Genomic DNA, 22,880 nt, shown 5'->3' with positions numbered 1-22,880 from the left:
CACCCAGAAAAACTAACATATTGATTTTATTTCTTATCCAAAGATAAAGTCTTTGAAGGGGAAAAAGTTTTCAATTCTGTTATATTCAAGAGATACTCAATGTCTACTCAATTAAGTCATTGCTGTAATGATCCCCCCTTATAGCTTAAAGGAATAATGTCTATTATGTATAAGTAAGCAAAACTTTCCAAAATGTTTTCACATCTGTTATATGACATTTAATCTTCTAGGGAGGTACTGATGTTCCCATTTTACAGATGGGAAAACCTAAAGACACAGGAAAACTAATTCATTTATTCATTCAGTAAACATTGACTGACCATTTGCCATGAGCCAGGAACTAGACCAGCCCTAGAAATACAAAGATGAGAAAGATAAAAATCCCTGCCCCAGAAAGTTCATAGACAGGTAAGAAGCATCACATGAAATTATTTGTTGGTGTTCTGAACAGAAAATGACTTGTTCAAGGTGATACAATCAATGAGTGACCAGAACATGACAGAATCTACATTTCTTGAGGCTCCTTGGGCTCTCCTCACTTTGGGACCTGAACTGCCATGTGCCCTATAAAGTTTCCTTTTGTGTGCTGTTCTATTAGTAAACTATACCTAGAATAGCCCACACACTCCCTCATTAGAACAGATTATGATTTTACCATCTAAAGGGCTGATTTGAGCAAAAACTTGAGTACAGTCACAATTAGGAAATGAACAGGTATCAGGCAGAAAACACTATAAAGTCTCGGGTGGTAAGCTGCTATGACAGCTAACAGCTGTGTACTCGCTCCTGGCCATCTGAATGGAGAAAAGGCCATAAGCACCAGTCACAGTCTCTTTCAGGAAATAATGCCACGCCCCCGCCCCCCAGGTTGAGAACTTCATTAGCTATTGTACAAACCTATTCTTCATCACTGTGAGGTGAGCAGTTAGGAGACTTGGTTCCGGCTGTGGTCATGACACTAACTCTCAGGTAAGTTTGAGGAGGTCACTGAACCTTTGAGAAAGTTCGCATTTTCATCTCTAAGTAGGGGGGCTGGACAAGGTCCCAGTGCCCACCCGGCGAGGCTGTACAGCACATGGGACCTGCGTGTGCTGCCTTCGCTCACAGCCTTCGCTCATCCCGGTGGGAAGGGGAGCAACGGCACAGCGGAGCAGGGAGCGCTGCTGTGTGGGAGGAATGTCTGCATAGCAAGAAAATCTACTTTATGAAAACCAGAACTTTTAAAAAAGCAACAATTAAAAAGGGTAAGTCACATCACAAAAAAATGTGTTCCCAGCAGGGCTCCAGGTCTGTAACAAATTAGAGAACAGAGGGTTAAAGGCCCTTCTGTTTGACTTTAAGGTTTGGAAGGAAAAAGGCAGTGAGGAGAGACTAAATATTATACAAAGGAGAGAGAGCAGCAACTGAGCAAGCCCTAGAAGTGTTATCCAGTTTTCTTTTCTCTTCTTCTTTTTTTTTTTTTTCTAACAAGTACTACACATTTCCCTATAAAACCAAAATAAACTACTTGTAGGTAAACATCCAACACCCAGTTAAGCCCATCTAGTTCACTGAAGCTGAAACAGGGAAACAATTTATTAAGATGTTACTTGCGTTGACAGTAGTGTTGTTTTCCAAGATGTAGCCCCAGATGAAACATTCATGAATACTGGGGAGGTGGGGGACAAACCCCAAAACCCAGATCTGAGATTTTCTGTTGTATCCAAGATCCTAGTCTACTTAAAACTTATACTTGGGACACTTAGGAAAAATCCCACAGTGTCCTTGTTCACATGAGTGCTGTACACACGAATGAACACTTCTCTGTTTAAAGAGTGGAGGAGGGAAGAAGAGAGCAGCAAACACAAGTACCGGCAGGTCCCAGCCTGGTGGAATAATTGCTCAAAATTTGAGGGCAGCAGGGCCAACCTGCCCTTCTGTGTAACGTCAAAGGAAGAAGAATTTAAAACAACAGCACTCTTCTATTTTATCTGAATTTTAGAAATATTTCATTGTGCTTTTAATTTAAAAAAATTAGCCCAGTTTCACTATTTGACCGAGAGTATAGCATAGAACTAGAAATTGATAAGCAGGACTGGGGAATTTCTTTTGACATTCCAATAAAAAACAGAATGCAGTTCCTAAAAACCTCAATTGTTGGACTCATGAGCATCCTTCCTGAAGGCTGTTCTGTTTCGGAGCTAATAATGCGTTTACTACCCAGAAAATGTATTACCCATGTGATAGTGGGCCTCCCGGGAGATACTTTCACAGACCAAGAATTTCACAAAAGTTTTTTTCTGACATTGAGTTCCATACTAAGAAATGAACCAAACTGAAGTGTTTATTTAGCCATAAAAATAAAGCCACTAAAATACAGTAATTTTTCTTTGAAACTATTAAAAATGAATAGCTAGTCTTCCTCCCTCATCTTGGCACCCCTCAGCCCACCTCCCGCGCTAGCTCCTTCAGTCTCCCTGTGCCCGCACTGGAAATTCATACTGTGGATTCCCAAAGTGTTTCATCGCTACCTCTTTTGGCAAAATTATGTTTTACATAAATATTGTAACTTCTCTGAGGACGTAATATAATGCTTTGTACATAACTCAATAAATATTTGTCAAATGACAAGTGGAGTGAAATACGAGGAAGCAGCTGGCCCTGGTAAACACAGAAGCTCTTCCACATCTAACGAACTTAAAGGAAGTGGTGTGCGTGTGTGTGCGTGTGCGTGTGTAACTTCCTCCTTGTACCAAAACTCAGCTGCTACAACCTGAAAAAGCCTAAGCCAGGAAATACAACTAGAAATGACTAAAGATAGAAACATATAAAAGCATCATTTTATAAAGGAAACTGATTTCAAGTGAGCAAGGCCTGTGGTAGGAAGGAAAGCAGATAGGCTCAGGGCACAGTAATTCTGCCTACGGCTCTATGGAATTCTACCCAGCATCCTCTTGCTTCCTTTGCTAGGGTGGATGATGAGGCTCTAACAGAACCAGCACACCTGGTAAGTATCAAAATACATAACTATTTCACCAAATTGAGTTGGTCACTATATTTTCCTTCTGAATAATTAGCTTTAAAGGCTATCTAAAATACTACAGAGCCATGGCGATATTTCAGATCCTTCTGGCTTTTGTAGACAGCCAGCTATGATTCTAAAATGTTAGGGCTCCAAAATAGGATCCAATAGAAGGCACTTCCTGCTAAGAATGGAAGACCCAAAAATCACTGGTGTCATTTCAGCCAAAATGGCAGCACCTGCAGCAGCCTACTCAAGAATTTGGTCAACATGACTAACAGTAAAAGTATATTACATTGTAGACATATTTCAAATATCTAGGCCTATTGTAAAGGCCCCATGAGATACAATAGGGTAGAGGCTAGAATGATTCAAATAGTCTGTATCACTATAACATCAAATAGAACCAGTGTCAAATTATTTCAAGTAACTATTTAAGAATATTCTCACTTGTAACAAATTAGAACAGACATTGGCCTGGATTATAAGAAAGATTATGTAACACCCTATAATAGCCATCTACTATATTTGCCCATCTGGTATCTATCTCCCCAGAGAGATCTAACTCTTTCTGATGGTCCTGGGGAACCACCAACCCCAATCATATCTAAGTGGCTCCTATGGGATGGCTCCTACATCTCAGGTCTGGGGATGGGCACATAACCCAGACACAGCCATCTCCTTCGCCACAGTGATTGTTTCAGGCATGTGCACATAAGCCAAGTCTAGGGAATCAAAGTCAAACCTGGCACATGTGAGGGAAAGAGAAGTTCTTTGCGTTGCAAGCAATGAGTTGGGAGAACGAAAGTCAGATGTGGCCACAGGCCACCAGATGCAAAGGGCCTGCCTAAAGTGAAGCCAACACAGAGAAAAGCCCAGTCAAGAGATAAAGACCAAGTTCTGATGACAGTGTTTAATCCCCTGCATCCAGCCATACCTGAAGCAAAATCTTCCCTAGGAGTTCTCTGTTACTTAAGCCAGTAAGTTCCATTTGTATCACTTGAGCCAATTTGGCTTGGCTTGCAGTCATTTGCATTCCAAAGAATCCTGTCTACACTTCTTTCAATAGAAACTCACTTCACCATTAATAAAACATTCAATTGCTAACTCCAGGTGCATTGAAACATTTATACTTATGTCAAAATAATAGTGGGAAAAATATACAGGAGCAGGTGTAGGACCATAGGAAAATCAAACGGAACTTTCTCCCAACCTCAGGTCTCTAATGTTAGATAACTATTATTTGACTCCCCTCATAAGAAATTCATGATCTTTCCATGCAGAATGACAAGGGAAGCAGAGCTGTAGATTTCTGTCATGACACCAACTAGCCTACTCCAACATTATATTACATGTAAAAAAAAAGATTGTATGAGAAAGATTTTTTAAAGCAGTTATGAAAATATCATGGTAATAACTATTAAGTGACTTATTTAATGTTTAGCTGTTGAGATATTTAGTTATTGAGTGCCTGCTCTGTGTCACAGACTCAGTTTAACACAAACCAAAGTAAAACTCATGTTCAAAATCCCAGTGGGGTTATTTCACTTACACTCCACTCAGTACATTAATAGACTGTGTCTTCACTCCATATCCAGTCTCCTTTAAATTAGCAACAATCCCCAATACATCAATACTGGAACCTTTGGATCCAAAGTTTTTTTCACTGTACATTATCATGTGAGCATTTGAAAAATCCTAGTGGGGAAGAAAAATTCAAAATTCAAAGGCTGGCCATTTATTATCCAAAAAGGCCAAGTTTTAGCCATTAGCTTTTCTTTAACTTACACCTAATATAGGTCGTAATGACTGAAGTTCTCTGTTGTAACCTCCCCAGTCTTTCCAGTCCCTGTATTCTCCTTCTTCTAGCAAATACTGATGACCAGTAAATCCAGGCTTCTCGTACGCAACCCAGCTACAACAGAAAGAACATGGCAGTAGTAATTTTCAGACACGTTAAACTCTTTCCAATGTACAAATCAATTTCATTGACAAAGACAGTCATAAAGCTAGACATAAACTTCTGCATTAACATCATTGGAATTCTCTAAAATTTAGGAGAATAACAGAATGGCCCCAAGAAAACAACCTGAGAAATGTACAGAGTTCTGTAAAGGAAAGTACAGGAGTGTGTGAGTGTGTGTGTGTTTAATAAGGACTCAAAAGAACCTCAGCAAATAAAACTGAATAAATGTTCTTCAAATTGTAATTATAATATCATGGATATTGGGCTATTTACAAGACTAATTTCAGTGTGTACTTCTATGGGAAATGTGTAAGATTTATAAAATGGAAAAGTATCATAAAAATGAGAAAGCAAACTAACAGCTCAATAGTTGCAGCATAATTCTAATAAACAAGATTGTAGTTTGATCAATCTGGATGGGCCAATTTATCAGCCTTGGTTTGTGGACTGTCCCCACATTTGTCCCTCAAACTGTTTTCTCAAATCTAGTCAGGGGAATATGGATATAGCTGTCGAAATTCACCATGCCATAGAATCAGGAATGTGGTCTTTGGGGGGGGAAAAGGACACATTTATTACTTTATTAAGGAAAAAAGAAGAAATCCTTACCGGTAACCCATCTACTTACATGCCTCTCAGAACTTTCATAGACCCCACTGACGTAAATGGCAAACGATCGTCTCCAGTTGTGTCTTCTGTTTCACCTCCTTCTGCGCTAAAACTGCACATATCTGCTTCTAGTTCCATACATTTTCCCTCAAAGAAAGGCTTTTCATAAATAACTACCTATAATAGAAATGAGTAATTTGTAAGAAGTTAAATATTGAAACATTAAATCGGTCATTTCATATCATTAAGTCCTGGAACATAAATTAAAATTTTCTAATCATATTTTTATAAATTAACTAAATAATAGCATCTGATAATATAGTAAAAAAAAAAAATCAGGCTTTTTTCCTGATGTGGTATGATATAGCCCAAGGCCAAGCTTCAAAGTACACTTTTTGAATAATTGGTTTTTATTCAGTGTCTAGAACCAACATTTAGAATTTTGCTTTGGTCAAACTAAGGAACCAGAAGGTTCTAAAGTTGCTTTAAAAATGAAAAAAAAAAAGCATAGCATCCAAGTACGTGGAATAGATGTGGGAAACAGGAATGGCAGAAAGAGCATTTGGGAGTAGGGAGAGCTTGTCTTGAAAAAGTTTTTTTCCTGGCTAACTGGCAAGCAGCAACAGGCCCTGCAGTTAGTAAATACAACCACAAATTATAAACTGAATACAACAATGAACCTTTTGAGGCATGGCTAAACATACTGTCAGTGCTAACTAGCGCCATTAGTTTCATCTTCCAGCCTACAGGATGGCACGTGTAAGTCAGGGCAACTTGCTTTGGCTGCGTTTATGTTTGATAGAGGTCTACATGTGAAGTCACACAAGCATTACTTTATAAAGTGGGAATAACATTTTAAGTAAATATATGTGTGTTTATATATTTAATATATATCTTTACCTTTGGATCTGTAGGGAATTCAACTTTACGGCCACCCTGAAAAGAACAGTGACATAGTAAGAAAAGTAGTTTTCCATTGATACGTTACCATTTTAGCCACAGCAGTTTATGGGAAGCCATTGAACCTCACAGTGTGATTATGTTGAGTTTGTTTTAATGTACGTGAGACAGTTCCAAAATTACCGACAATGCAGATGAAGACGTGAAGAAGACAGACAAGAGGAGAGCCTCACACTGATGGTCTATAAGCTGAATCTGCATGGTAGATGTGTTTTTTGACCTACTAAGTTTTTTTTTTTTTTTAACTTGGAAAATTTCTCATAAAAATCCGTATTTCTCACTTCTCTTGAAATACAATCCTAGGCTCTGACATCTCTGGACCCAGATTCTCACAGGTAGCAACCTTCATGTTCTACACTTATTAATCCTACACTGGGCACATCCTTCAGCCAGGGCATAGGCTCTGGTTTGCCCAACTCCACCACTCTCTTAGGTTCAATTCTCACCCATCTGTTTGCTGCCAGGCCCCTGGAAGCATTTGATTTTGCAACCCATGGTCTACGAAACTGTTGAAGTTCACATAATATGACCTGGGGGACTCATGGAATAATCATATAAACTTTTAGGTAAAATTTAAAACATCTCAAAGGATGAATCTAGGGGGGTTGTTACACTTTTATTTAAAAAAAAAAACAAAAACAAAAAAAAAATCACCTTTTGTAAAGTCCCTAAAAACTCACTAAAAATAAACCAAAGTTATTATTTAAAAATATTAAATAGTTCAAAAGTTAATATCAGTAATGGGAAAGTCAGAAAGATATCTTCTACCAATATATCTTTAACAGCTTTAAAAAAAAAAGTACAGCCAAAGATGCTCAAATGAACTAAATGAACAGTAACCATAAAGGAATGTGGCTGATTTTATCAGCAAACCAGAGCTTATACAACCAAGTACATGCCCTTTTCAGAAGCTATCCTTTTCAAACACCATAAACTTCACAGTTTTTTAATCATCATTCCAAACTGCTTTTAAAACGTGGGGCAATTCTTTCATACATTCACAAAATTAACCAAACTTTGTTCTTTGAAAGTGGATTTAATTTTAGGAAAAAAAGCCCAAATCATTTGCATTAAGGCCAACAAACATGCAGATAATTAAACCAAATGTTTTGGCAAGACGGGTAAAATTAAGATAAAAAAATTATCTTCCTAACTTTCTAATTTGTTTCAAACTGGCTCTGGAGATAACTGCAAAGCGGTGTTTCAAAAACACGTCTGTAACAGGAGCCTCACTCTGGCCAGAGGAATTTAGTGAGCAGCTACTACGATGCAGCCCACACTGTGCTCAACCCTGGGGGACAAGACAGGTGCAGCCTGGTTCCTCCCAAAGCTTACAGCCTGGCAGAAGAGACCGAGAACGAGGCAGAATACAGGGACAAGGTAGAGGAAGCACCAGCCTCCCTCTAAGGCAAATACTTGGGGGGATACCTCTTATTTGAACATCCAGCCCCAGTACCCCACACTGCCACCCAGCCCAGCCTCCTGTCCCTGTGGCAGAGCTGGTCCTCAGAGTGCCCTGCCCCTTCCCAGCTCTGCACCCTGGCTCACGCAGCACATCCTTTGACAGCTCCATCTAAAATAATCTTGCTCATTTTTGAAAAACCCAACTTGATTTATCATGATGCTCTCCTAATTGTCCCCCTTTCTCTGTCACATTACCCACAAGTTGGAATGTCATTTATCCTTCCTCCTGTTTTTCCACTAATATTTAATTCTTTACTCTCTTCACTTATTAAACCTACACTGGGCCGAAGCTTTGTGCACTCATCTGCAGCTCTCCAAGGTTGATGATACCTTGAAGGCAAAAAATAGAGTCTCACCTACTTTTTTATCTGCACCATCTAGCACATTATTGTTTCTATTATTTCTATCAAGCAATTGGTCCCATTTACTACATAATTGTTCTTAAAAAGTCAGCCTTATTGTTTCAAAGTTACACCCTGTGAACATCAAGCTGACAAAGAATCACTTTGTTTGATTTCATTTTTACCATTTTCAGAGGCCGCATGGATCCAATGTACGCTGCTTCTGTATCCCAGAAGGATAAGTCAGGGTATTCACCAGGTTCCAGGATGAAAGGGATACCCTGAAATCCAGGTTCTTCGTAAATCAGCCATCTAAATAACCCCCAAGGCAGGAGAGAAATGGAGACAACTCATCATTTATTTCAGCTTTGCCTCCGGTCTGGTATGCCGGACCCCAATGACGAGAGGAACAGAACAGGAGAGGATACTGACCCACACATGTATGCTTACACTTCAGTGTTAAACCCAGGTTGACTCAAGATGGAGTAAACCATTACGTGCTCCTCTTCTTGGTCTTTTGCTTTTCTCCTTGGCTGGCTTTGCCCACTTAATTCATATGATTAATTGCTTCTAAGTTCCACCTAATTATCTGTCATAGTGTCAAAAATTATTAACAGCTAACATCTCCCCAGAGCTTATGAGGAATGCCACCCAGAATTTCCTCTAATCCTCACAACAATGCTACGGGGAAGGAATACTGTTGTTCTCATTTTACAGATAAGGTGAAGTAAATTGCCCAAGGCCAAAGGCAAGGCTGATCCGAGCAGACTCCAGAACCAGGCTCCTAATGGCTATTGGATGGCGGTTCTCATTGCAGGGAGTGCACGGAACATAATTTACGCTTTTCAAAATTACTCAGCAACATCACTGTGAGCATTACTTAATGCACACTGGTATCCTCAGGGGCTTTGAAGGTCTGTAGAACTGCTTGCTCCCAGGCCACAAAGCTTTGAGTTCTTGGTTCTGATTTTTACAGCTTTTCAACACCGCACCCTTCTATCAGGCTTGTCAGCTGTCACTTCTGCTTTGATCAGGGAACCAGCATCCCCACCCTCCTCTACGGGGCTAGAAACCAGGAAACCAGAAAATCACACCCCTTAGAACTGTCTCTAAAGACTGAACAGTCTTCTTGGTTCATGGAAGGGTTTGGGGAAGGTGAGGATGTTGGAGAAGAGCCTTTTTACGTAAGAGAAGTGTTACCGTACCCGCTTCATAAACAGAATTCTTGGCGATCGCTTACAAGTGCCAACTCTTTGTTAGTCTTACTACAATGTCCCAGCTGTGGCACTCCACCATGCTATGTCTCCAGAATACTGTGCCAAGAAGATGATGTCTGCAAATGAAATCTTTTACCAACAAAATGGGTTTGATGCTCCCCCCTCTTTGTTTTTCTCTTGTTCTCAATTTTGGCCCAAGGCACATTTTTGGTCATGGCTTTTGTTAAAGATTCCCCTGGATGAATTAGTAACTGCTTTAGACTCACTAATTATCTGGGGATTTACCACATGCACATAAAAGAATGTTGGGAGGCAGGTGTGGTATATGGGTGGGGGATCAAAACGAACCTACAGCGTTAGAAGACAGGATAACAGTTACTGGGGGCAGAGGGAGGAGAGGATGGCTAGGGGGCAGGATGAATCAGGGGGGCTTCTGCGATGCTGGGAATGGTCTACTTCTTGATCTCGGTGATGGTTATACTTGTGTATTCACTTTGTGAAAATTCACTCCGCTTATATACTTAGGATGTGTTATGTACCTTTCGTACAAATGTTATACTTCTAAATAAATTAACCTAAGGCGAAAAAAAGAGGCTTATCTTTTAAATACCATGTAATGTCCCTGAACCACAAGAAAACAGAGTCTAAGAATGGGGTACTTTAAACTTCCTATGTTTAAAGCATGACAGTTAAGGATACGTTACATATTTTTTGGAGCTCAAAGCTATCACAGGCACACTACACATGGATTTTGTGCCCTAACTAAATAATGGCAGTTCTCTAATATGTTATTAGGCTAACAAGTCAAGGACGACCTCGAAGTCTGACTCCTTCACAAATGAATGGGCTTAATTTTTCATAAACAGAACGTGTGGCTCATGAGCAAGTGGTTCTGAGATTCTGTAATGATGTTTACCAAAGTGCTCTTTCCATTAGTTCCTTCCTTCTGTAGTTTGAGTTCTGAAGGGATTTATTCTTCTGATACTAAAAACTTCACTTTTGTTGAAGCATGTAGTTTAGTCACATATCAGAGAAGGAAGGTAATTTTGGGTAAAGGGGAATTTGTGAAAACACTGAACAATCTGACACATTTGAAAAGACTGCTGCCCGAGTGAGCGAGTGCTGTGAGGCAACTCGGACGTTTCTGAATGTGGGGTGGACTTTGGAATTTGAAAACTCATATACAGAGTATGATTCATTTTTCCTAAATTCTGTTCCAACAAGATACATTATTCATGTGGCCATCAGGGGAGAGGGAAACTATCTTCAGGCAGTGTTGTTTCAGTTTCTAAAGGTACTCATTTTCCCATGCACTTCGGTAATGAGCTTTTGCCAATATAGATAAAAAAGTACAACTTTATAGGTGTACTTAATAAACAGCTCATATAAAGCATGAGCTTATCTTCTAATAAACATAATAAATTTATACATACAAATGAATATTGCTGAAGTAACAATGGCCATCTTTTTGTTTACTAAAAAATATTTGTGTAATTATTCTTTTAGAAATACCCTTTGAGTCACACAAGAAAAATAGGTCTGATCTTGTTCACTTGTTCTTAAACCAAAAACAGCATTTCCAGCTAGATCATAAGGCTTACTCCCCAGACATGGCTGTACACGAATGTTGGCCACTTATAGGAACCAACTGGATACTTGAAAGATTAAATATGAATGTGCCGACTTTGAGGTTACTCAAAAGCGAGTGGGCTCTGAATCTCAAAGAGGAAAACATACCTTTACAATGCAAAGATGTGGGAGGCACCGCTTTAACCAAGCAACCAAACTTGGTATCGTTAACAGGAGAGCTGGTTGGCACATGCCGCCGGGTGTGACACAACCTAAGTACACGGCACTACCTCTATGGAGTATCCTCCTCCCAACTGTTCAGCCTGAATCTAATCGTACCGCTAGACCTGACCCCTAGTAGACAGAACATTCAGGTGATACAAGAACAAGTTAAATAATATCATGAGGGAACACTCAGACAATCCAGAATGTGGGGCATTCGCTAAGACAGCTGGTGGCCTAAATTCTTTAAAAAGGCAGTGGCATGGGAAACAAAGATGGGAGTAATTTAGAGATGTTTTTAAAAGAGACTTAAAGAGACAGAACAACCAAATTCATTTATATGAACCTTGATTGGATTCTGATTAGAAAAAAACAAATCTATAAAAGGCATTCCTGAGGCAGTTAGGAAAACTTGGTTATGGGCTACAGAAAAGATATTATCATGGACATCTTATTTATTTTCTGAGGTGTAACAGTGATACTTGGGCAGGAGAATGTCATTATAGAGAGATGCGGGCTGAAGTATATAGGAACTGCAACTTACATTCAAGTGCTCAGAGAAAAGATAACACAAACATGGCAAAATGTTAACAATTATTGAATCCAAGTGGATGGTACATGGGTGTTCACTGAACTATTCTGCTTTTGTGTATGTTTGAAAACCTTCATAATAAAAAATTGGGCTTTGATATGGTATAGGGCACAATATAATATATATAGTGAATATTATATAGCAATGAAAAAATATAGACATATTCATCAATGTGGGTAATCTTTGGAGAGTGGTTACATGTCTGGAGGAGTCAGGAGGATGGGACCGGGGTGGGCTACACAGGTTCTGCAGCAGTGTAGGTAACGGTCTAGGTCCTAAGTTGGGTGATGGGCCCATGAGAGTTTATTATGAGGCTTCATAACTCACACACATATATATATTCTTCTGTATATAACAAATATTTCATAGTAAAAATGATCAAGGAATGTTTTGCCATAAAAAAAATGTCCCTTGACTTCAGAACACCTGCATTCTAGTGCACGTTCTACTAATAGCTAACCCTAGTCTGGAGAAAGTGACCGAAGCCTGTCTTCCTGGGTTAAATGATGGTGTTGAGCCAGATCATCTTTATCCTCCCTTTGAAATTCTAAACTTCTTTGTTTCTGTTTATTATTATATACCAAAAAAAAATACACTTTCACCTCTGGGAGGTTGGGTGCTGGGATTAGCCAGCTGCTTAAATCAAAGGTTTAGAAACAAATTACACTCAACAGAATCTGAAGGGCAAATTTAGTTAGAAATTACTCATTTCCTCAAATAAGAATTTGACAAGACAAGTAATACCCTTATTTTGTGTATGTATAGAGGACCTTAATCTAGAGGGAATGGGTCCTGGAAGAAATCTCCTAATGGAATTTAAAACTCCCCCCCCACCCCCCCAGCAAAGACTCCTCTTGTCCCAGTTCAGGGGTCTGGTGCACCATCGGAAGCAAAATGAGCTTGAGTATTCAGTTAAATCTTCTCAACCCATCAAGACTTTCCTCGTAGATCTGTAAAGGTATTAATTCCTGATCCCTAAGCTTACCAACCAAGTTCAAAGAGTCCAAACTTTGAATTGACGTCCAAGGCAGCTTTCCATTGTCCTAACGACAACAGAAATGAACAGCCAGGAAAAAGACGCCCATCGCCATGCAAGCCCATCATAAATTGTGAGCGATGACAGGCCCGTAACTACCACCTACAAGGCAAAGCTAAACTTACTGCCTGCCAAGAAGAAACATCATTTAAGATAGCTCAGTGTGCTTCAACATAGCCCAAGCCTGAGTCATGAAACCTTCCAGACACTGAGATTAAAATACTATGGCAGATGCCTTTTTCATTCTTTTCTAAGGATGATGTTCTTCAACTTAACACCAATACTTTAAAAAGAAAAAGGTGTATAGATTGCTTTGATGTGAAAAAATGAATGGCAGCAAGAGATTAAGACATTTTCTTTTGCTTAGATTCCTACTTTTCTTCCAAATCTCTAAATATGAAAGTGCCTAAGGCTCATATACGGCTTCCCTTCCCTTAACTACACTCACTCCTTTTTGGAAACTCACCCTGCACCTGGCTTAAACACCTTCTCTATGCTTATGATGCCTAAATTTCTATCTTCTGCCTCTTCTCTGAACTCCAGCCTCACACCCAGTCACCTTCCTGCCCTCTCACTTGAATGTGCAGTTGGCACCTCAGACTTAGCCTGTCCAAAACCGAATTCCTGAATTTCACTATCCTGCCCAACCTGCTCCTCCAAGTCTTCTCCGCCTCAACAAATGTTGGGGTTACAAATCCTGAATGTTTCTCAGCCCCTCACACCCTACATACAATCCATCAGCAAATGCTGTCAGTTCAGCCTGCAAAATGCATTCAGAATCTAACCGTTTCCCAACACCACTATCACACTAAGCCACCGTCACCTCTTGGCTCAATGACTGCAACTGCCTCCTAACTGGTTTCTTTGCTTCCACCCCTGCCTCTTTATAGTCTGTTTTCTACACAGAGGTCAAAGTGATCCTTCTAAAACACAAGTTATATCAAAATTCTTCAATGATTTCTCATGCCACTCAGAGTCAATCTAAACCTTCCTCCCCAAGGCCTAAAAGGCGTGAGTGATGTGAGGCCTCCTCCCATCATCAGTCCTCCTAGCTCAGGCTGTTCCAGCTGCCTTGGCCTCCTAGCTGTTGCCCAAGCACGCCCACAGGGCTTTTGCAAAGGCTGTGCTTCCTGCCTTGGGACACTCCCTTGCCCCTCCTCCCCCAGCTAGCTTCAGGGCAGACTCCCTCACATCCTCAGGTCCCTGCTTAAATGCCAACAGAGACCTTTACTCACCACTGCATCTAAAATAGCATTGCCCCTGCCCCTCTCTGTAATTTATGTTTCTTGTAGCCTTTACCATTTGAACATTACATATGTATTTGTGCCGTCTATTCCAAGAGAATAGGGACATCATTTTATGTGCTCACTGCCATACTCCCAGTGCCTAGAAAAGCACATAGCACATAGTAGATGCCCAATTAATTGATTACTGAAATGTATACATCTCATAGATGCTTTTTGAGGTTTATATTTGTTAAAGTTGCAATTCCTTGCCATATTTAGAGAGGATATTAAGAGAAAAAGCCTTTCCTAATTCCAACTTCCCAATTAATCACCTTGAGAAATTTCATAGCCTTTTAAGGCTTACGGGGTACCAACTGCTATAACTCAATGTACACTACTTAAAAGCAGTAAATTTTTCAGAAGATGACATGCAAATGCCCAATAGGTATATGAAAAAATAGTCAACTTCACTAATCATCAGGGCAATGCAAATCAAAATGACAATGAGATATTACCTTACTCTAGTTAGAATGGCTATTACCAGAAAGACAAAAGATAAGTACTGGTGAGGATGTGGAGAAAAGGGAACATTTACACACTGTTGGCAAAAATGTCAACTAGTACAGACATTGTAGAAACAGTATGGACGTTCCTCAAAAAGTTAAAAATAGAACTACTGTATGATCCAGCAATCCACTACTGGGTATATATCCAAAGGAAATGAAATCAGGGATATCTACATTCCCATGTTTATTTTAGCGCTATCACTAGCCAAGATATGAAATCAATCTAAGTGTCCATCAACAGATGATGAATGGATAAAGAAAATGTGGTATATTGGGACCAGTTATCAAAAGAGGAAAAAAAGAAATAAGAAAATGTGGCATACATATACAATGGAATATTATTCAGTCATAAAAAAGAATGAAATCCTGTCATTGTGACAACATGGATGTACCTGGAGAACATTATGTTAAGTGAAATAAGCCAGGCACAGAAAGACAGATACTATGTGTTCTCATTCATATGTGGGAGCTAAAAAGTTGATCTCATGGAAGTAGCAGAAAAGAGGTTACTGGAGTCTGAGGAGGGTAGAGAAGGAAGAGGGAGATGGGGAGAGTATGTTCAATGGGTACAAAGTCACAGCTAGGAGGAATGAGTTCTGATGGTCTATTTCACAGTAGGTTGACTACAGTTAACAATAATGTATATTTTACAATAGCTAGAAGAAAGGATTCTGAAGGTTCTCACTGCGAAGAAATAAGGTTTGAGGTAATGGATTTACTAACTACCCTGATTTGTTCACATATCAAAACATCACATTGTACCCCATAAATATGTGTAATTATTATGTGTCAATTAAAAATAGAAATTTTTAAAAAGCAGTAAAATGTACATTGTCTTCAGAAAATATTTTTACACATCAAAAAGATATTTAAATTGACATTTCTCTTAATACCATAAATTCTGCCCTAATAAGTATATATTGGTATATTGACAAACCATCACTATAGTCTTTCCTTGCTATCATCTCACTTATCTGGGGAGAGGGAGGCTGTTTTCTGAGAGAGGGGAAGGCAAAGGGAAGGCGCTGGCTGGGGTTCTAAGGTGCTTGCAGTGTCTAATTCCTGGCTTGCGTGGTGCCTACTTGGGTGTTCACTTTATTATGTGTTAAACTGTACATTTACCTTCTGTGAACTTTTCCCTAAATATGTTACATTTCAAAATGTTAAAGGTAAATAAATCAAATGAACAGTCATAAAAGACTTATGTAACTCACACTTTACTTCCTCTAGAAAAGCCTAGATAAACTCTTTTCCGTCTTCTACTATTGCCCATCCTGTGATGAGAAACTCTCTACCTGACAAAGCAGCCCACTTCCATTTCAACTACTCTAACCATTAGAAAGTTCTTCCCGAGACCAAGTCAAAATTTACCTCTCTAATTTCTGCTGGTCTTTCCTGGGACCTTCTATGAAATAACAGAAAGCGTATCTAATAACAGAGAGCGTATCTAATTTATCTAATTTCTCTTCCATATGACCACCTTCCATCTATTCAAGGAGCCCAAATCTCAGCAGTCACATTTCCTACTAAGTTGCCTAGAAGTTTTTAGTTCCTGATTTTTGAGGATCAAAAATCAGACTCTAAATCTCTAATTTACCCAATTTCTACATTATGCACCATCAAATCATTTCTAAGATAAGAACAATAGCAACCAAGACTTTTAGTAGTCAACAGAATGCAAACAATATGAATAAGAAGTGCCTTATCGTTCACTGCAGAGATATTTTATCTCACTTTACCGAGACTATAAACTTTTTGTAAACTGCATAGCCCATTAGTAAAAACATTTGAGCATTCTCTGAATATATGAATATTTATAAATTGTATACATTACCACTGAACTAATATATTATGCATGTGAGAAAAATACAAAAAAAAAAATCTTAAGAGGTAGAAATTTTAAATAAAATATAAACAAGGTTTAGTGTTTTTTTTTCCCCCCTGCATCTCAGGGTATGTCTTTCACATGCCCTGGGCTGTGCACTCCACTTTAGAGACCACATGCTTTAGTACTGTAGTCTGCATTTTCTATCCTAATTTCTTCCCCATCTGAGATATTCCCATTTCCTTCAAAATATTCTTGCTGTTTCCTGTGATTTGTGAAACCAACATCCTAGGGGCTTGGAACAGCATTGTGTGAAAATATTAAAGGAAGTACCATGTGCGTTGGCTTCCATCCCACCTGAAATATCAGGGGCACATGCTTTGAATTACTTCCTCTGAATTACCACAAAGGTACGATCTGTTACTTAGCTTTGAATGAGTCAGGTTCCTCTGTGATAAGGAAAGCCTCACATTAAAAAATGTAATTTTTTCCCTACACTTCCTTTAATAAATCATTGTTTATAAGAGAGGTGAATCATAATAATACAGGTGCAAGAGAATCAGAATTTTATGTGCCTTATAAAAATATACCTTGTAGTCAGTAATTACTTAAGAGGACAACAAATTAGAGGCAAAATATCTTAAATCCTCTCTTTCCAGTACTGCACTCACAAGAAAGCTTCATTAAAATTGTATTTGAAATAAAATACTTACGTGCCCTGATGTACTTTAATGGAACAAGTCTTCTGCATTATACCAAATCCCTGCATTTCTTCAGTATCATCAAAGTAGGAATTTAGGAGTCCTAACCCTTCTGGTTCAGTATATAAGTCGATGTGACTAATTCTGTAATCCTGAAACAATACATATACATGCACACGTATTTAATAACAATTATACTAAGTATTCAACTCTATGTTAAGCTCATTATTCTTTTTCTTGCAACTATTTAAAAGCAGCTTTAGATACACATTTCACAGAGCTCCTGCCATTTTATCCCTTTCTGTTTTCATCCATGAATTAATAATAAGCCTCTTTCGAGGCAGATACTGCTTTAGTCATATATCTCAGTGTTAACATTCAAGCAAAGATCATGAGAAATGTATTTTATTAGAGTTGTGGAATGAATTTCTTTATCGCCTTCTCACATGGCCTTAAGGGTTTTGGTTCCTTTGCTCTGATATAACTATCCAAGTCCAGACTAGTCTGCAGAATGGCTGCACTTGTAGTCTTCCTCAACTATTGTTTTGTGCCTGTATACTCTCTGGTGTAATTCTCCTTGACTCTGAGTAAACATTTCTCTATGATGTTGGTTTGGGTTGGTTTGGTCTAAGTCATAAAGGCAAAAGCACACATTCATGCTGATTTACAAATCTCTGTACTTTGGTCACTGTTCCATGTCCTACATATCCATGGCCCATCAAACACTCTTCAAAAGACCTCTCCTGGCTGAATGCCTAAGCGTTAATCAAATATTTACTAAACCTCTTCTACGCTGGGTGAACTGAGGTATAGAAGAAATATTAACACTTAGGTTAGTTCAGGTGAGGCTCCTTCAAACATTACCAAAAGGAGCAACTCTAATGAACTGAAAAGGTGACCCTCTTGAATATATTAATATGCTGTGACTTAAGGTTCATCTTTTAAGAAACCATGCACACCATCAGTAAAGAAAATAGAATTCATGACATATCAGGAGCCACAAACCATACCCTTTAACATAACATTATTCAGAAAAAATTTAATTCAAGGAAATAAATCATAAAATTATAAGCTACTAAATGTACAAAAATGTTCACGAAGCACTATTTGAAATAGTAAAAAACTAGAAACAACCTTAAGATGAACTGAAAGAAGAAATAATAAATACATGATGGTACCTCATTTATGTACTCAATGACAACACATCATTTCAATGGAATATGAAGCTCAGCTAAAACCCAAACTATGCAGTAACATGAAAAGCATTTGCTACATTAAGTCTGCCACTATCAGGTGAAACAAGAGATAACACTTCCCTTATCCCACCTTCCTGAATGTACCCAGATCCTCACCCCACCCGATTCTGACATCTCCCCCCAGGTGCAAATCCTGGAGCGATGTTACCAATGGAGTGTGATCTTTAGGAAAATGGTATAGAGAGAAAAAAGCAAAGGATTGTGAACCACAGTGTTAAGTAAAAAAAAAAAAAAAAAAAAGTAGAATGTTGTCTTACAACTAGAGAAAAAGCAGATTAGAATATGGCCAAGAAAGGGTTGAGAATTGAAAAAATGAAGAGAGTACACTTCATGATGGTGAGATTCAGATGATATTTTTAAACATTGCTTTATTACCAATATTATTTGAGCAAGAAATGAAAGCTCTGGATAAAATATTCCACTACTGAGGACATTTTGAAGTATGGTTCCTCCTGTCTTACTTAGGCTTATCATATTATGTACTGAAAGCCATTAAAAGATAAATCATTTAGAGTACCAATTATCATCTAAGTCACTCAAAAATGTTGACCTAGGAAATAGGTAACTCTTTCCTCTGCCAAAAACTATTACTCATTCTTAATCTCATTTTAGAATCTTCCTTTTCTCTTTATTGCACTTTGACACTCATCTCTATTAAAACTTGGAATTTTCATTTTCTACTTGGGAGACATCATTACTTACATTTTTAAAATGTAAATCCCAAATCATCAACTCCCAATAGCCACAAACAAAGACTCTGATAACACCTTCCTCATCAATAAACAAGAAACCAAGAAATTTTGCCCAACCCATAAAGAAGCCTCAAATATATCAAATAATATTTTATAAACTCACAGGAAACTCCACAGTTGGACAACTAAATTATTTTTAGATAATTTATTTCTCTAAAATAGAATGCCTGCAAACCACTCAAGGTAATCAGAACTCATGAAAAAAACTAAGTAAAAGAAAAATCTGTTCATATGGAACTCATCAACACCAGGTTACTAAGTAAAATGCATTTGGGAGATGGGAATAGGAGGCCAGGAGTGAAAGATTTACCTTAAGGATTTACTGTGAAAAATATCTCACCAATTACAGTGTTTCTAATTCTCTAAAGTGAACAAAAATACTTAAATCACAGAAATATATCCATAAAGCACCAAATATTTTTCTCACTTATTTCATAAAATGAACATTCCCCTTAAAGTAAGAATGAATAGATATTTGCTGAATGAATAAATGAAACCCAGATTTAACAGAACCTACCTGGACCATAAGTCTGATTGAACCAATCACCACAGGCTTATCAGACTCTCCTTCCCAATTCTTTTCCAAAATTTCTTCTATACCCCAGAGATCAGAGAGTTCCAGTTCTCCTTCTTCCAAGGGGATAGAGTGCCCTTCAAAATTTGGCTTCTCATACAAAATCCAACTAAGAATAAAACACAGCAAAACCATTAGCCACTCTTGGTGACAGAGGTTGTGATTACTCAAAAATTCTAGCTAATTGCCACTATACATGTATATATTAGTGACCAATGCTCTAGCAATTAAAATAGCATAAACTCTCCCTAACACTAAAACTTTACTGGGTATAATTAAGCCTCTGATAATTCAAGAACTATATCAGGATCTTAGAGAACTTTTGGGTTATCAGTATGAATGTTACACAGTTACTAATGTTCTAAGGCAGCGGTCCCCAACCTTTTTGGCACCAGGGACGTTTCATGGAAGACAATTTTTCCATGGATGGGGCGGCGTGGTGGGGGATGGCTTCAGGATGAGTTAAGTGCATTATGTTTATTGTGCAGTCAAACCTCTGTGTTAATGATAATCTGTATTTGCAGCTGCTCCCCAGCAGATCATCAGGCATTAGATTCTCATAAGGAGTACACAACCTAGATCCCTCGCATGCGCAGTATACAATGGGGTTCATGCTCCTATGACAATCTAATGACACCGCTGATCTGACAGGAGTTGGAGCTTATGCCGTGATGCAAGCAATGTGGAGTGGCTGTAAATATAGATGAAGCTTCACTGGCCCACCTGCTGCTCACCTCCTGCTGTGTGGCCCAGTTCCTAACAGGCCACTGACCCGTACAGGTCCATGGCCCAGGGGTGGGGGACCACAGTTCTAAGGAATTGCTAGTTAGTGGAGACTTATAAATAGTAAGTCAGATAAACGGGTGTTTACTGTAGTGGTTTTTTTTTTTTTCTCCTTATGTATATAGAAAATATTTCTCTTAGAGGGATTTTCACTTACGTATCACAGCCATATCAATAGATATGCTGACACAAAGGACTACAGGCATGTTAATGGGAAGCATTTTTTAAATATTCTTCCTAATAACAGCCAAACACTAAAGAAGAACCTCATGTCAACATATGATAGTGTAAGTGCTTAGGGTTTCAAGAAAAAGCCAACAAAAATTGCAAAAGAACAGAAAAAGCACTGTTCTGTTAAAATTGTCACAAAATTTATTTTTAGTGCAATTCTCAGTCTTCAAATTATAGAATAAAAGTAAACTGTTTTTTCTAATGAATATGTTGAACATACAGAAAAATATCTTGAAATACCTAAAAATCTAATAAGAAAGATGTTACATATTTATTCTAATGGCAACCAAAATAAAAACTAATTTTTTAAACCATAAATATCTAGAATGCTACCTTCTTTATTTCAAAAAAGTTTATAGATAGATACTGAAGATAAGTATTATGCCAGATTAGTTTTTTTTTTAACTTGCCCTTTATTCAACTTCCTGTGCATTTTCAAGAGGCAATTAAGCTGGTAAACAATCTTAAAAACTGTCAAAGTATTTATATTTTCACCAGTTTCTTTATCAAAACTATCTTTTGTTGAAAAATTGGAAAGTAAATTAAATTTTAGGTTAGTCCTTCACTGAACTGCCACAAAAAAGTTAGCAAAAATGTCTTTCCTTATAGATTTTTAAAAAGTCACATCAGGCCTAGCAACATGACTAGTGCAATTCTTATCAACCTCATCTAAAACTCATTAACCAAAAGTATATTACAGACCCAGATGTATGACTACTCCAAAGCAATGGTATGTGGGGAAAAGAAGCTAGTTTTACTGCACTTTCTCAATTTTTATCACTCCTACAATCAGAAACATGATTAAAAACCATATTTTTTAGATATGAATTCCTTGTTTTACTATAAGTAGTATTTTCTGCACTTTACATTGATAAAGGCATAATTTTAAATAAGTAGTGAGGACCAAATAGGTAATTAAGAATGTAAAACACAAACACTGTAAGTCAGGAACTTGAAGTGCCATTCTTACCATCCTCTTACAACTTTTATGAGTATCACTGGAGAGAGGTTCCAAGAACTGCAATCCTGAACGTCACTGAAAACTTCAATGCACTTCTCAGAGACATCGGGTTCACTGTATATCACTACCTACAAGAAAATGAAAGGGGCAGCACATTTTGTTGTACTCTATGAGACCAAAATAAAATAGAGACTAGAAATAGAAAATAATCTTACCTTTCCAGGTCGGGGATTGAGTTTATTTTGTACACTTCCTCTAAAAGTCTGTAATCAGATGAACAAGAACACAATAAATAATTACAACTTTCCATAACAGTCTTTTCTCCACCATGATCCTTTAAGTAGATCATATTTAATCTCACAATTTATCAATTTTGAAACACGTCCACCTTAATCTATACTAAAGTTGTTAAACTCTTCTAAATTAAGAGCTTTTTTCCCCTCTAACTGAATTAGCCATTTCAATTTCTAGGATATTTTCACCAATACTAGAAAATTCAGGGCTCAAAAGTCAAACCTATGTTTTATGTCAGTTCACATAATAAAAACCCATCTAAGAGGTTATAATTCAAATAATCTCAAAGAGAAATTAGAATATATTACTTACCTAGAAAGAGTTGAATCAATTTTATGTATTCATATACACACCCTACCTAAATTTATAAATGTTTTTTCATAGTAACATCTACCATCACATAACTACTAGTCTAAATAAGTGTTTATGTTATATTTCACAATGTACATTCCATATAGTATATTAATCCTTTTTTTGATGGACAAATATATTTTTATATGGCTCCAAAAATTAATCATTTTCAAGACTATCTGACAAGACCAGTAAAACTAGAAATGCATAAGATAATAAAAATAATTATACATGTAAAAATATTACAAAACATGGACAACTTTCAATGCCAACCTGGATGCCTATTCTAAGAACTGCCTTTGATCTATTGCTCTTTCATCATACTACAGTGTAAGATGCTCACAAGCCCATAAGGTTCCACTAGAGCGTTATTAGAGACCAAA

The 22,880-nt window shown here is 37.8% G+C and overlaps 1 protein-coding gene across 1 annotated transcript in view; it reads right to left on the bottom strand.

The window, feature by feature from the left end:
* The window catches only part of CRYBG1 (crystallin beta-gamma domain containing 1), a 179,785-nt gene that overhangs the window by 14,764 nt on the left and 142,141 nt on the right, over window positions 1-22,880 (bottom strand). The window contains exons 5-13 of the mRNA XM_069489237.1: window positions 22,068-22,115; window positions 21,862-21,980; window positions 19,821-19,986; window positions 17,308-17,447; window positions 8,527-8,653; window positions 6,477-6,512; window positions 5,596-5,753; window positions 4,790-4,916; window positions 4,554-4,699 (exon numbers count right to left, since the gene is read on the bottom strand). Coding sequence (XP_069345338.1) covers window positions 4,554-4,699; window positions 4,790-4,916; window positions 5,596-5,753; window positions 6,477-6,512; window positions 8,527-8,653; window positions 17,308-17,447; window positions 19,821-19,986; window positions 21,862-21,980; window positions 22,068-22,115 — 1,067 coding nt within the window. The remainder of the gene's footprint in view (window positions 1-4,553; window positions 4,700-4,789; window positions 4,917-5,595; window positions 5,754-6,476; window positions 6,513-8,526; window positions 8,654-17,307; window positions 17,448-19,820; window positions 19,987-21,861; window positions 21,981-22,067; window positions 22,116-22,880) is intronic.

The sequence above is a fragment of the Eulemur rufifrons genome, chromosome 15 (genome assembly GCF_041146395.1).
Source record: "Eulemur rufifrons isolate Redbay chromosome 15, OSU_ERuf_1, whole genome shotgun sequence".
Lineage (NCBI taxonomy): Eukaryota > Metazoa > Chordata > Mammalia > Primates > Lemuridae > Eulemur > Eulemur rufifrons.
This window is presented reverse-complemented; position numbering and strand designations above follow the sequence as displayed.